Below are 16,615 nucleotides of genomic sequence, written 5' to 3'. Positions count from 1 at the left end.
CTGAAAATCATGATGGATATGAGTGATTTTGTCCTCAAAATGTCTAGCAAACAAGTCACAGCAACTGAAGCTTCTATCTCATCTCCTACTCAGCCAGAACCCAAAACACCCTAAACCATTTGGAAAGGCTCTGCTAGACGACATTGGAAGGACACAATGGTGAAGGAGAAAAACTGCTTCTTCCCCTACATCAATGCCACAAAATAGGCTCAATAATGACCTCTGACTCATGTTTGATCAGACAAATTTGAGACAAATTTTCTTCCACCTGCATTCCCATTTTCTCCCAGCTTGTTTCATTGTCTTCAGGTCAGATGTGCACCAAGAAGCTGAATGGGGTTTGCAAAATCAGACACGATGTTCAGGAGTGATCATGTTAATTGCCTGGGTTATCTCCATATTTCACAGAGTGACCAGGGCTTTGACATGAGGACCCCACATACTAACCAGAAAATCCCCCCAGACCACCCTGGAATTCACTGGAATCCATTAGCCTCTGGAGGCAGACCATGATAAAAGGTCCAACCCACTGCCGGAGGAATATTTAGTCAAAGCCTAAATCTCAGCAGGAAGTGATCTGACCAGCATAAGGGAATAGATGTAAGATCCCCCAATTTCAGCCCACCATCCACCTGTCCATTAGAGAAAACCAAATCCAAAGTGTGACCAGCTACATGTAATGGGCCAATGGCATGTTTGATCAGCCCCATGGTTGTCATGGTAGCCATGAAGTCCTGAGCTGCTCAGATATGGTCTTAAAGTAGAGGAGAAACATAAAATTCAGACTTCTCTTGGAACTGTAGCCTCTTCTGCACTAGAAAATGGTGAAGGCGTTATTTCTAAGAGTGCGAAAACATTTGAATACCCAAACTCTTTAAGACAGGCTTTTAAAAAATCCTTATTTTCCAGTGTGATTTACATTGCAACAAGTACAGAAAACTATGAATTGAAACATTATCTAAATATATCCACAACATGTTACATACACTTGGGGCATTTCACAAGCTGGCAAGGGAGGAACATGATATTTTAACTTCATAGCACATAACCAATGGCATAAATAGTATTCTAAATAACTGTTTACTCTTCATTGAACCCCCCACCTCTGGTCTCAAACCTCTTCTCATGTGCCCAGTTTTTTAGTGTTTTAGTGTTTTAGTTTTTTTTATCTTTGCTAAAACGTTTGGCCTATGCTAGGCAAACAGAATTCAATGTAACACTTCCTTCCACAGTTTACTGTACTCAAGATAAATAACTATCTTAAAACAAATTAAACACAATAACCATTTGCTATTTCCTTCAATACTTGTTTTTATTTAGCAAACATTTTTAGCTACCTAATTTTTCTCAGCAGATTGTTTTAGAAGATAGTTTCAGAATATTGCAGCCATTTACCCACTTCACAAAACTTGACAGTTGTTGCAGTAATGACAGAGCGTGCAATTCTGAACACAAAGTTACACACAGGGCCAGCATAAGAGATTTTGGTGCTTGGTGGAAAATGCAGATGGCACCATCACGTTCCCCCTAATTAACAGTGGTATAACCCACTCAGAATACATTCTCCTGTGCAAGCCCCACTGCAATGAATGGAAGAGACCAGTCACATGGAGCAGCCAAGTCTTCTAAAAATCTTTTATCAGCAAACATATCCACACTATGGAGCATCCCACACTGTCCTCAAATGGGGGCGGGGGAGAAGCCCATATACTTCCTGATGGGTCACATCTCAGACACCAGAATCAAAAGCTCCTCTTCATAACTGTCTAACTCTCATGTTGATCCCATAAAGGAAATCCTGCATCATGGCATTTTTATTTATTTATTACCAGATGTATATACTGTGTTTTAGGGCACAATTGCCCCTTCAAGGTGGTGTACAAGATTTCTTAAAATACAGTCATAACACATAATGATCATCCAGTTAAAACTACATTAAAACCACTTAAATTTGAGCAGCAGCAGTTAAAACATCAACTGCAATTAATAAAAGCATCAGCAATCAATAAAAAGTGGACTGAAATAAAAATGTTTCAAAGTTGTTTCTCAAGTCTCCAAATTTGGGGGCGCTTGTATTTCCTAGTGGGGAAAGTTCCATAATGTGGGGCCACTTCCAAAAATACCCTGTCCCTGGTATCAGTCAACCTAATCTCTCTTATTGACAGGATAGAGAGTAGGGCCTCAGTTGCTGATCATAAAGCCCAGGCAGGCTTCTATGGATGCAGATCAAGAGTATAAAGGAGAATGCTTTCACAGAGAATGGATAGGAAAAAACATTTTAAGAGTTCTATGAAGCCTGAGCTTACCTTCCAGCAAGTCTCTTGCCAGACCTGGTTCTGCCCCCGTGGACCGAACAAAGTCTGACAGGACAGCGTCCATATCAAGAGTCATGTGACCATGTAGAGGTGCTGCGAGATGTGCAGCAGTGCCAGGATTTGGCAGCGGGCTACAAGACATCCATCTATGAAGAGAGAAAAATAAAGTAATCCTATAGATAAAAGCTACGGAGAGAGACTAAAGATCAAGTTTCTAAGCTTGAAATATTGAAAAATAAAATTGGAAGGTTATTATTACATATTCTTGAAAACTCTTGTTGCACAGTTAATATGGTTGCTCCAGTGCTTGTCAATACTGACACCCCATTTTGTCAAAACCAAACCCATCATGCCAGGGTGGATTGATTTAAATCATGGTTTTAAATCAGCAAGAAAAAAGGTCAATTTAAAACACTGATTTAAAACAAGTTTCCCATTGAAACTTTTTCATATATTTCCTGAACAATGGTGCAAAACGGACCACTAAGCCATGTTAATTTACAACTAGATAGAGTATTTACACTGTTTCATTCTTACAAGCTGGCTTTGCATCTCTTCATCTCGCTGTATATATTTTGCATGCTTTCCTTTTTACCTATAGAGGGAATGTCATTAAAATATTTCCATATAGGCTCGTTCTTATGACCAGCACCCATTACAGTGTGAGGTTAACAGCACAATCCTATACATGGCCCTTCAGAAATAAGTTCCACTGAATTCTATAGTGCTTACCCCCAGGTAAGTCGGTATAGAATTGTAGCCTTGCTATGGCCATACAGGAAGATGCATACAGGATAATTTTGTCTCCACTTTTTCTTTCCAGTGTTGCAACTTTCTGCTTCACTCTTGTCTTGGCCCAGCCTTGCCCTCACAAAAAACAAAGTAGCAAAAAACCCCAACAACACGAAATGCCCATGACTGATAGCTCAAAGCGAAGTTTGATACTTACTACCAAAAAAAATCCAATTTAACTTTTGAAAAATCAGTGTAATAAATCAATAAATCCACCTTGCTATATTATATTTATATCTTAACTAACTCTTCTGCCTTACGTAGCCCAACGTCACCATCACATTAGCACAGAACAACAATCCTATCTAGCCTGTGTCTTTGCAAATGTGACTTTGGTCAGAGAAACTGAAAGCCCAAAACTTTCAAGAAGCAAGAGCAAGCAGTTAGGCTGGACAAAGCCATTTTCATGAGATGAAAAACTGAAATTAATGCCCATATTTAATTGGAAAAGTAACTTCATTTTTATGTGACTGTTAGTGTAGATTTAGCATGTTTATGATATTTAATTGTAACTATGTCATTACTTAAGTGAGAGAGAAATTTAGTATTTTATTTATGATTTTTAAAAACTCAATGTAAATAAAAAACCTGATTTAAATTTTTGAAAATCCAATTAAAACATATTTTTAAAAAATCATTTATTTTTAATCCACCCTGCATCATGCAAACATTCTATATCTTCCACCCTACTACAAGTTCATTGTTTTCATATAATGCCTTGGTGAAAAATAAACTGCAAAAACAAATTCCCATAATTAGTAAGTATGTACATGTGGTTTAAACAAGGCAGTTCAAGCTCATACAGTTCAAAGGAAGACAAAAGCCACAATCAGTCTTTTATTCAGAGCTGTGTGCTCTGTGCCAAGGCAAATACATGCAGTAACAGTATATAAATGTGCATATTTCACACTATTATTATTGTTGTTGTTGTTTCCAAGATACTGTTTTCTCCAGAAATTAGTGACTATGAGACAGGGATTAATGCTTGTCCTTCTTGCCTCTCCCGTGGTTTCTCTCTTCTCCTCAAGGGTTTCCAAACTTTTTTTTATAACTGCACGGCCCAGAGATTTGCTTAGAAATAAAAAAAATGAAGACTGATACTATCAAGTTGCCAAAATCTTGCCAGGTACATGATTTCACACTTCTATCACTATTCTTCTTCTTCAAAATATTTATAGACTACTAACTATCCAAAAACTCAACGTGGTTTACAAACAAAACAAAATAAACATAATAAATAGAAATTAGACACCAAGAATACTTAAAATCCAGGGCAGTAAGATCCAGTGTTTAGTGCTTGGGAAAAGCCTGAGAAAAATGATGTGTTTTAAAAAGGCGCCTCCTGTACAATAGGGAGGAGAGCATTCCGAACGATAGGTGAAAGCTTGTTTCAACTTTGCTGCCAGGACAACCTACAGGTCACAGCATGCGCAACAAGTCCTTCTCCAAAGATGTAAATAAATTGTTGTTGTTCAGTTGTTAAGTCATGTCTGACTCTTTGTGACCCCATGGACCATAGCACGCCAGGCCTTCCTGTCCTCCGCTCTCTCCCGGAGTGTGCTCAAGGTAAATAAATTACATAAATAATTACGTAGAATTCAGACAGTTTATGATCTGGCCTTATTATTACACTGTGTCTTCTGTTTTTAAGATGCTTACTGTAGCAAGCATTTGTGTTAAATTTAGATTTGTAAAATACTGACACTATAAAATTTGTACAATTATTTGTGCAGTGGCAAAGACTATGAGCTCAAATACAGCAGTTATCTTATTCAGATTTCACCTCAGCCATAAACCCACTAGGCAGCCTTAAGAAAATTGTGCGCTTTCTCTCAGCCTCAGGTCCATGCAATTGTGGGATAATAATGCAACCTTTGAGGGTTGTTGTAAGGATTTACTGAGATAATATATATGAAGCATACTGAACAATCACAAAGCACTACATAAATGCTGTTGTTACTAATACTAATAGCAGCAGCAGCAGTTGTTGTTATTTATAAAGCACCCCAGGATTTTTAGGGATTGAGCAAAAATTAAAACAGGCCTTGCCGACAGGCTTACAGTCAATTATTATTTTATCTGGTTCATCCATGCCTGAATGTTCTGTTTTCACTGGATTTTACGTTTTCTTCCACCTCCTCTGAAGTGTGATGATCATTTTTCTCCTTCAAAGTAGAACTACTACCACTTTCGTCACAGGGCCTCTCTGTCTCTCTACAGCCTTCCTCAGAAGCAACTGGTGATGTCTGTTTTGTCAGAGAGGGCAGATTCACCAGACTTCTATAGAGCCATGTTAAAGAATCTCTTTTGAGTATAACGATGATTGCAATCATAAGGAGAATGATGAATACTACTCCCAATGCAATCCCCAGACTGCTGCTTCTCATATTTAAAATGTGAGCCAGTTGTTCACACTGACTGCTTCCTATTTGAGATTACTCTCTTAAGAGCCAAACACTGTGTACGATGATATTATCTCATTGTAGCATTCATTGTCACATCACAATCAAACTCAGGAGCAACTTGACAACATGTCAAGTCAGCAAAGACAAACACAAACTTTTGTTTCTCTACCAAGGAGTGGTTCAACTACCCAGTAACAACAAACAGGAATAAAAGGTAAATAGCTTTTACTATTTTTTTTTATATTTTCACGATTCCTTCAAGGTAAATAGCTCATAGTTCAAATGTCATGAGAATGTGTCTTTCAAGCAAATGACCAGAATTTGCTTGAAAGACACATTATCCCCCACCCCTATTCTATACAGGGTTGCTCTCCCCCTCAGAGAGCAGATGTGTAATTTGGGGGTACACCTTGATCCAGCTTTGTCATTTGAAACTCACATGGTCTCGGTGGCTCAGTGCCTTTTAACAGCTTTGGCTGGTTTGCCAGCTGCAATCATTCCTGGATTTGGATAGTCTGGCCAGGGTGGCTCATGTGCTGGGAACCTCCCAACTGGATTACTGTAATGCTTTGTACACGGGACTGCCCTTGAAAATGACCCAGAAGCTTCAACTAGTGAGGAATGCAGCTGTCAGACTGTCTATGGATGTGGCCAGATGGGATCACATTACACCAGTTCTGAGGGAGCTGCAATGGTTGCCTCTTTGCTTCTGGGCTCAAAGGTGTTGGTTTTGACCTTCAAAGCCCTAAATAGCTTGGGACCCAAATACCTGAAGGAGTGTCTCTCCCTATACCAGCCTGCCCATATCCTAAGTTCCATCAGGGAGGCTCTTCTTAAAGAAACTTCTACACATTAAGTGTCAATGAGGAAGACAGCTTTTACTGTTAAGGCGCCCTAACTGTGGAATTCCCTCCTCACAAAAGTGCAACGGGCACCGACTTTGCTATCTTATCGGCACCAAGTTCCCTGTTTGCCCAGGCATTTTAGTTTGTTAGTCTATCCTATTGCATTTTACTGCCTTGTTAAAGTTGTTTTATGATTCTGTTTTTATTGTTTTTATATGTTGTAGTTGTATGACCACTTCGGGTTCTGTTTTGCACACCCTATTTTGTAAACTGCCCTGATAGTTATTTGATGAAGAACGGTTTAAAAATTTAATAAAAAAATAAAAATAAAAGTAACCACCTTTATTGCCTATCTATTAAGCTCAAGTTTTATTTATTTATTTATTTATTACATTTCTATACCACTCATTACTTGAAGCTCTTTGGGCAGTTTACAAGTTAAAGCTTAAAACCATACAATACAAGAACATAGTAACGTATAATATAAAAAAACTAAGTTGAAAACAGAATAAAACCAGGTAAGTAACTAAGATAAAAGCCAACAGCAGTACAAAGATCTAAGAATGCACTAACACAATTTTTAAAATTGAAGGGCTAAATAGCCCGAGAAAATAAAAAGGTCTTTCACCTGGCACCAAAAAGATCACAATGTAGGTGTCAGGTGAGCCTCTCTGGGGAGGACATTCTACAACCAGGGTGCCACCACTAAAAAGGCCCTCTCCTTAGTAGCCACCCACCTCACCTCATTTGGAGGGGGCACCAGGGAAAGTAATATAATGCTGACTACTTAAATTTATAGCTATATAAAATACCAGTGACCTTGCCTTAAAAATATGCAGACCCTTCACATAAGGCTCAAAGACTAAATAGCTGGTGAGGCATGATGGCTAAGAGTCTGAACCAAGAAGCTCCTGATTCAAAACGTGGCTCTGATTGCCATGTTCAAAGATGAACTCAGTGGATGCCTTAGGGAATGCATTGTAGGTTGCCACAGGGATGCTATAAAAATGTCTTCATTGTGGTGAATCATCTCTGCCTGGGCTGCAATATGTACGAATATTTACCACATGGGTTGGGCCATTACATTGTGAACTTCTAGGTGTTGAATCCACATGATGTGTACCTCTATATAGTATGGCAAGGGGTCATTTGCCATAAATAAATGGTTTTCCACAGCTTCCCCATGAGAATGCATTCTCTTGCCACTATATTGTTAATATTTTGATGTATACACTTTTTACATATAAAGTACTTTACAGTTCATATATTTTGCTTTTTCTCACAACAACTATGGGAAACCACTGCTATTTCCACTATATAATACATTAGAAGTGCTATAGAAAATTCACATAATAAAACATAACCAATGTTAATACGCCCAGTAATTAATATTCATTTTCTCTCTCACTTCTCTCTCTCTCTCTCTCTCTCTCTCTCTCTCTCTCACACACACACACACACACGAACAAACAGATAGCATGCAGCCTCAGATTACAGCATTTATAAACAAATAAAACAGATCTTTGAAAAGATAGACTTCTGATATTATTATTACTCTGTGCAGAAATAAATGTCACAATAATTTTCCCGAACAGCATATTAGTAAGTACCAAGAGCCTACTTGATCAGGCCAACTGTCCATCTAGTCCAGCATCCTGTTTGCCACAATGGCCAACCAGATTCCCCGCAAAGCCCACATGTATAATTTTAAAGTTAGCTGAATCACAGCAGTATAGCAAACCTTAAGCAAACATACAAACCTTATATTTACCTAAAATGCAAGGAACATCTTATAAGAGGCTAGAGCAGGCACACGACAGTATTTTAATACATCCAATTATTCACATAATACATTCTGTGCACAGAGTTCTTTCTGAAGAGGTAGGAAATCCTGTTTCCTGTGCACAATGATCTGGTTGTTCACATTTTAAGTGATGCAATGTAGGTTCAGCAACTTACTGCCAGCTGTCTGTACCATCCAGTTGCTGAGAAAAGCAACAATCACACCAGTATATGACACTGACTCATTGGCATAGGGGCTAGTCTGTAGGTAGCTAACAGAACCAACAGTCATAGCTGAGGAAATGCAAATACAATCTTGTTTCCATGAAGATAATAGAATGTATTCTATACACGCTGCAAGGTAAAAGCTAGCTGTATTTTCTCACCACAGATTTGTACAAACACACACGCACACACAAATAAATTATGATATGGATTAATACATGCCCTTCTGTGCTTTGTTTCTAAAAGGAACTGGTGATAAGAAACATATAGCTTAGCCAAGGGAAATTGTGAGATCATCTTGCCAGTTCTCAGAACAAATTGGAAAAATTGTTCACATGACTACCTGTGAGGGCAGCGATCACTCAAGGAGGACATATTATTACTCTGTGCAGAAATAAATGTCACAATAATTTTGTGAGAACTAAAGTGAGATCCAGTATTCTTCAAGCCTGATCTTATATAATTAGAAATTGCTGATTTCTATGGGCTTACATCCAAGCACAATTGTAGTCTTACTTCATAAGTCTTGGATATGATATGTCAACCCACAATGACACTGATCAATTTTACTACACCATTGCATCATTGACTTTATTGGCTAAAATCCAACACTACTAAAGCCAGCACACTGAATTGTGGTCTTTATATTCAGTTTGTTATTCAATATAACGTTTTAGAATCAATCGCTCTATTTGTGAACTCAGGTGGAGAGTGCTAAGAGAAATGGAGCCAAAATGGGACCACTGAGAAACAAGAGGGAAACAGGAGTATGCTACAGGAACCCGAGATTTGCAAAACAAAACAAACTTCTTTTTTTTAATCTAAGGGAGCAAAGATTCCCGCAAAACAGGCTAATGAAAATCTATTATACTCAGTAAACATGGAATGTTGAGCATCTGTTACCAGTTGGAAAAGAAAAATGGAAATGGCAGGGGGGAGGGGGGAGAGAAGAATAGAATACCCTGCTTGGAAAGAATGGCTGGCTGGAACCCCGAACAAGAGCACTCCTGTGAAGAGGAAGAACACTACAATGTCCCACTTGCTGGAATTAGCAGAGAAACTCCATTAGCTGAGGTTAGAATGGAACCTCCATGTACAGAAGCAGCATACCTCTGAATATCAGAAGCTAAGGTCAAACAACAGGAGAAGGCCATTAGCTTCATGTCATAATTGGCAGCAAATTGCTGTTGGAAACAAAATGCTTGTCATTCCCATTACTAACCTAAGCAAGGTGTCAAAATAGTGCCATCTTGAAGCCTGTACAACAAAGGTGTTCTCAAATAACCCTTTATCAGAACATGAAGAGGAAGGCAAAGTCCAGGAATATACAAGTTTCTGCCCAGCAGCCACCTTGTGCTAAACAGTCCTGCAAGTTCCATTAAAAAGGCCTTAATAATAGCAAGATAGGAAAATAATTTTATTTTGCAGCTGGCATTAAATGACAGAATTTAAATACATACTGGGTCAATAATGTCAGAATCAGTGTAAGAACACAAGAACATAAGTATCAAATGGCTCTTATCAATCTTCATCATGGTAAACCTCTCCAAGTCAAGAAAATACACAGTGGCATGGTTGTTATAAAACTGAAAATATTCCATATGAATTGAACCGGAGATAGTTACATGAAATCTCACTCTCTTCCCATCACACAGAACAATTTGTTATGGAGAATTTTGAGGGTTTAATTTGTATGAGTTTATTTATGTGTAATTTTGTGTATCCACTGAACAAGAGCTGGCAATTTCAATACACTACCAAAGCATTAAAAGGAATGGGTGGGAAACTTGGGCCCTCAGAGCTCAAAATGGCCTAGGCCATGCTTACTGCAGGAAATGTCTCTCCCCCTGCCCATCTGCTCAGATCAGGGAATGAGGCTGCATGTGCCTTCTTTTACTGAGGTGAGAATAATTCAGACATGGAGTAGCCTTTTTCTGTAGCAGTTTTGGAGTTTTCCTGGGCTCAGTGTATCTATTCTCCCTAGAAAAACTGTACTAGAGAACTGCAATCAAGCACTATGTTACTGTTAATCTATATATAAATGCTAGCACCAGAATGCACATTTCTTGAATGACATTAATTCGCTCAAGCATACCTAAATTCAGATAAAAAGACAGGGAAAGACAGCTGAAGATTAGTGATGCCAAACATAGTAGGTGTTAGGTTTTATTCGTAACGGAATAAATTGGTAGTTACCTGGTAGTTAATTCATGTCAGTCAGGTCATTTAAAAAAAGTTATGTCAGCAGGCTTTCACTCTGAACTTATCAATCACTAAAACACCTAAATAAAGGTTCACTATTTTTGAGCACTGTTGCCACACTAAATGCATTCTTAAATTTCCATTGATAGTTTTTATATATTTATTCAGTTATAAAGGAGCCTGTGGGAAGGAGGACCAGCCAGCAGCTGCACCAGGCGGATCCTGAGCCTGCTTCTGCCCCCGCCAAACAGGTACTTAAGGCGGGGCTGCCAGAGGCTGCTCAGGAAGGAGCACTTAGCATTGCACTTGGAGTCGCATGGAACAGGACCTGAAGACCCACCCACCTGCCTCTCCAGAGACACCAGCAGCCACAGATACCAGCAGCAAATAGCAGCAGCAGAGGGCAGCAGCTCTAAAGACGAGGGAGAAAGGGGCAAACGTGGACTTTATCTGCTCCTTCTTAGCTGCTGTTCTCTTTTATCTCTTATATTATTTTACACTGTTGAACATTTTTATATCCTAACATTTTAATATGTGCCTGGGAGGACTATTGGGCAACTCGGGGGGTCAGGGAGGTGCCACTATAACTGTGGTCACGGGCAGGGGGAGGTATGGCATTGGGGGATTAACAGGCCAGCTGAGGAGAAAAGGGGCTAGACACCTTACAGCTGTCCCCTCTTCTGGTTCTTCCCCCAACCTGATGGTTCCTGGCAGCCTTACCAGTTTGCCCTCGGGTCTGGTTCTGCTGCTGCTGAATGCCAGGTCAACCCAAAATAAAATCTCCCTCATCCATGATTTGATTGTGGATGAGGGGGCTGACCTGATATGTATTACTGAGACCTGGGTGGGGGAACTGGGAGGGGTCACTCTCTCCCAGCTGTGCCCCCCTGTGTACTCGGTGCAGCACCAACACCGACTTGAGGGTCGGGGAGGGGGGGTTGCTGTGGTCTATAGGAATTCAATCTCCCTCTCCAGGCTTCCTGCTCATTTGAGTGCAGATCTTGACTGCTTGTACCTTGTGTTGGGTACCTGGGACAGATTAGGGATTCTGTTGGTGTACCGCCCACCCACTGCCCATCAGACTCCCTGCCTGAGCTGACGGAGGTGGTCTCGGACTTGGTGTTGAGGACCCCTTGTTGAGGATGATGGTCCTGGGGGATCTCAACTTCCATGCTGAGGCCGCTGTATCCGGCGCAGCTCAGGACCTCATGGCCACCATGACAACCATGGGGCTGTCCCAACATGTCATCGGCCCAACGCATATAAAAGGACACATGCTTGATCTGGTTTTCTCGACTGGGCAGGAGGATGGTGATAGGAAAGTGGAGGAATTAACATCTGTCCCTTTGTCATGGTCAGATCACTTCCTGCTGAGGTTTAGACCCCCGGCAGCCTTCCCCCTCTGCAAGGGTGGGGGACCTATTAAAATGGTCCGCCCCTGGAGATTAATGGATTCCGATGGATTCCAGAGGGCTCTGGGGGATTTTCCTGCTGGTATGGCTGGTGCTCCTGTTGAAGCCCAGGTCGCTCTGTGGAATGCAGAGATGACTCGGGCGGTTGACACGATCGCGCCCAAGCGCCCTCTCCCTCTGAGCAGAACCCAGCCAGCTCCTTGGTATACACCTGAGCTGAGGGCAATGAAGCAAGAGGGGAGATGGCTAGAACGCAGGTGGAGGAAAACGCATACTGAGTCTGACCAAATACAGGTAAGAGCCCATTATCAAGCCTACTCTGTGGTGGTGAGGGTGGCAAAGAGACAGTTCTTTTCCACCAGCATTGCATCTTCTCAGTGTCGTCCAGCAGAGATTTTCTGAGTGGTTCGCAGCCTGTTACACTCTGGGCCAAGGAGAGAGACGGTGGAACCCTCGGTGGCACGCTGTGACGAGTTTGCACAGCACTTTGAAGATAAAGTCACTCAGATTCGTCATGAATTTGGACACCACATTAATGCAGTTCCATTGGTAGAGGCGTTCAGAGCACCGTCTGGTCCAGTTTTATTGGATGAGTTTCGGTTACTGAGGCCTGAGGATGCGGACAAGGTGCTTGGCCAAGTCCGATTGACCACTTGTGTGCTTGACCCTTGCCCATCATGGCTTATTAAATCAAACAAGGACGGGATGTCTGGCTGGGTCCAGGAGGTTGTAAATTCCTCCTTGAGAGAGGGAGTGGTGCCTGCCGCTTTAAAAGAGGCGGTAATTAGACCACTCCTGAAAAAGCCTAAACTGGACCCAGAGAATGTTAATAATTATAGGCCAGTGGCCAACATCCCCTTCCTGGGCAAGGCGCTTGAGTGGGTGGTTGTGGGACAGCTCCAGGCACTGTTGAATGAAACGGATGATCTAGATCCATTTCAATCGGGCTCCAGGCCTGGTTTTGGAACGGAAACTGCCTTGGTCGCCCTGTGGGATGACCTCTGCCAGGCGAGGGACAGGGGGAGTGCGACCCTGTTGATTCTTCTGGACCTCTCAGCGGCTTTTGATACCATTGACCATGGTATCCTTCTGGATAGCTTGTCTGGGTTGGGAGTTGGAGGCACTGCACTACAGTGGTTCCGCTCCTACTTAGATGGCCGATTCCAGAAGGTGGTGCTGGGGGGTTATTGCTCTGTGCCATGGCAATTGTGCCATGGGGTTCCACAGGGCTCTATTTTATCCCCTATGCAGCTTAACATCTACATGAAACCACTGGGGGAGATTATCCGGAGGTGTGGGCTGACGTGCCATCAATATGTGGACGACACCCAGCTCTACCTCTCTTTCTCATCAAAACCAGGGGAGGCAGTGGCTGTTCTGAATCAGGGCCTGGGCACGGTAATGGACTGGATGAGGGCCAATAAACTGAAACTCAATCCAGACAAGACGGAGGCACTGTTAGTGGGTGGTTCATCTGCCCGGCTAGGTGATATTCAACCTGTTCTGGAGGGGGTTGCACTCCTCCTAAAGGATCACGTTCGTAGTTTGGGGGTGCTCTTGGATCCAGAACTGTCACTCGAGGCACAGGTGAACTCAGTGGCATGGAGCACTTTTTATCAGCTTAGGCTGGTATACCAACTATGCCCTTACCTGGACAGAGAGCACCTAGCTACAGTTATCCATGTTCTGATAACTTCTCGTCTGGATTACTGCAATGCGTTATATGTGGGGCTGCCTTTGAAAATGGTCTGGAAACTTCAGCTGGTCCAAAATAGGGCAGCAAGATTGTTAACAGGGACTGGCCAGCGAGCTCATATTACGCCAGTACTTTTCCAGCTGCACTGGCTGCCAGTCCATTTCCAGGCCCAATTCAAAGTGCTGGTATTAACATTTAAAGCCCTTATCGGCTTGGGGCCAGGTTATCTGAAGGATCACCTCCTCCCATATGTGCCTGCCCAGACCTTAAGATCATCCTCAGCGGCCCTTCTCTGTGAGCCCCTGCCAAAGGAAGTGAGGCGGGTGGCTACTAGGAGGAGGGCTTTTTCTGCTGTGGCACCCCGGCTCTGGAATGAGCTTCCTGGTGAGGTTCACCTGGCACCTACATTGTATTCCTTTCAGTGCCAGGTGAAGACCTTATTTTCCCAGGCATTTTAACATTTTAGCTTTCTAAACTTTTAGCTTTGCTGTTTTAAATTGGTATTTTAAACTCCTGCACTGCTGCTAGGTTTTATTGTGGTTGTATTGTTATATTGTGGTTTTCATGTTCTATATATTTTAAATTGTTTTATTGTGTGCTGTTTGGTTTTGGTTTTTGTGAACTGCCCAGAGAGCTTCGGCTATTGGGCGGTACAGAAATTAAATAAATAAATACATAAATAAATTATATTGTAGCCTGCTCTGTCCAAAAGCCTTAAGCCAAATAAGAGCGAATATACATTAAGAGTTTAGACATTAAAAAGTCCTTTAACTCCCAGCATGCTCCAGCCAGCCATGCTAGCTGGGGCATGCTGGGTGTTGTAGGGCGTTTTTCTGTCTAAACATGCATAGGATTGCACCATAAAAGTACTAAAACTTCCTACCAGGTTCTGAAGAACGTGCTAAGGCTGCAACCCTATACATGCATATCTAGGAGTAAGTCCTACTGAACATAGTGGGATTTACTCCTAAGTAAACATACATAGGATTGTAGGGCATGTCAAATAAAGGCATGGAAGAATGAGAGAGAGAGAGAGAGAGAGAGAAAACAGAACACTTTTATATTAGTGTAAAATAAATCCAGTCCCCTCTTATACATTCACATCGCTGATTACACCTTTTCTAAGTTGTAAGCCCATTCCATCCCAACCATGTTCTCGTCATTCTCTCTTTCTGCATGTGTGTGTGTGTGTGTGTGCGTGTGCGCGTGTCAGAGAGAGAGAGAGAGAGAGAGTCAGAGTCACATTCCTTCATCCTCCCCCTTCTAGATCAACACACTCCAAGATACCAGGGTTCAGGCTCACTGTTTTAGTAGTTAAGGACCAAGTTCCTTACAAATGCAAATTCTAGGAAACTCTCAGGCTACAAAGGAAACAGCTACTCCACACAATTACAAATACCAATAGAGCAGCTGAAGTGGAAGTTAGAGAAGCTGCCAGCAGTTTAAACAAGAACTTCCTGGCCAGACTAGCTTAGGGAGGATGCCCCTCCCTTACAGTTGCTCCTTCCTACATAAGCTATCATGCATAGCCAACCTGGTGGAGCATCTGAGCTCCACCTCTAACTTTTCCTGCTCTGCGACGGACCCTAGCATCCCTCAAGTCATGCCCCTCACTCTCCTCCTCCCCCAAGACCTGGGTTCTCATGGAGGAGGAAAGGTGGGAGGCCTTCAGGCCAAGCCATCTGTGCACCAAGGTCTTGAGAAGAAGGCTTGCCATATCTGAGCTCATTAGGGAGGGAGTCTCCCCCTGTTCCGGCTGTTCCCATTCTGAATCTGAGCTGCTAGCTATCTCCACATGCTCAGATTCATTCCTGAGAGAGAGAGACTACGAATTACGCAGTTTCATGGACTGGGCCAGTTAAATGGATCTTCCCCATCCATCAGCACCCTTTTCTCCCATGAGGAGCTGACCAGCTTGGAAAGATCCATGCAACTACCACAACCCATGTTGTATTTCATTCACACACACACAGTCTCCAGTGGCTGGGGGATGCACCACGCAGAAGCTGCTTCCATGCCACTGGATATGGGTGAAAAAGCTTGAGTGTGAGAACAGAGCCCTTCAATGGCTTGTCACCTGTGAAATCCATGGCTGGTGCAGGTCCAGTTGCCCCAGGCTAGAGATGAAGTATCTGTGGTGTAAGAGCTGAGGAGCATATATTCAGCAGAGAAGGAGGGTTGTAGGAACAGACTAATGGAGTAACACCAGGTGTCAGGGTGGAAACTGAGCCGATAGAACCCCTGAGCAGTTCTGATTCTGAGGAGGATCAGCAATCCGTGAGAGAGGAGCCAGCTCATCCCTCCCAGGCACAGCAGCTGGCAGATTCCTCCTGCCAACATTCCTGAGATAGATAGTGACCCTGGCAGTGAGAAAGTGCAGGAGGGGGGCTTGCTAGATGCTCGACGCAGACGTAGGGAGCGATGAGCGACGGAGGGTGCAGAAAGGAGGCGTAGCACCCATTTGGTGCGCAAGAAACGGCCACGTCCCGTGGACCCAAGGGAAAGAGGGAGGATCTCTCCCTAGCCCATAAGTTCAGGGTCTTCAAGTGACTCTCCTTCAAATGGGGACCAACTGCCTACCCGGAGCATAGGCTACTCTGCTGTTCATTGCTTAGTCACTGGTGATTAGCATCTGAAAGAGTCACTAAGTTGTAAAAGGATTAAAGCCTTGAAAAGAATCCTTTCATCTGTGTCTTGAGTTGGCTATTGGAGTGTACTGAAAGAGGCCGCTAGGGCGCTCCTGACACCAGGTGTGTGTAGTGGAGCTGGGTGGGTATCCCCAATGACATTTCTAGGGTCCTAGGCAGAAATGAGGATAAAGGAGGCATTGAACATAAAAAGGAAGTTTAGAAGGCGGACAATTTCTCAAATGCAATATGGTGTGACAGCACACCGAGGGAGTATGAAAGGCTATGTAAGTTTAGTGGTAAACATGGTAAAG

General features: G+C 42.6%; 1 protein-coding gene across 3 annotated transcripts in view; it reads right to left on the bottom strand.

The window, feature by feature from the left end:
* Nucleotides 1-16,615, bottom strand: part of OTUD7A (OTU deubiquitinase 7A) — a 213,649-nt gene that overhangs the window by 93,544 nt on the left and 103,490 nt on the right. For all 3 annotated transcript variants that reach the window (XM_084816691.1, XM_084816692.1, XM_084816690.1), the window contains one exon: nt 2,307-2,461. In XM_084816691.1, coding sequence (XP_084672817.1) covers nt 2,307-2,457 — 151 coding nt within the window. In that variant the 5' untranslated portion in view covers nt 2,458-2,461. The remainder of the gene's footprint in view (nt 1-2,306; nt 2,462-16,615) is intronic.

This window comes from Heloderma suspectum, chromosome 11 (genome assembly GCF_057233095.1).
Source record: "Heloderma suspectum isolate Gila_16-S chromosome 11, 16-S_ref, whole genome shotgun sequence".
NCBI lineage: Eukaryota > Metazoa > Chordata > Lepidosauria > Squamata > Helodermatidae > Heloderma > Heloderma suspectum.
Note: the sequence above shows the minus strand (reverse complement) of the source record. Positions and strands in the feature narration are given on the sequence as shown.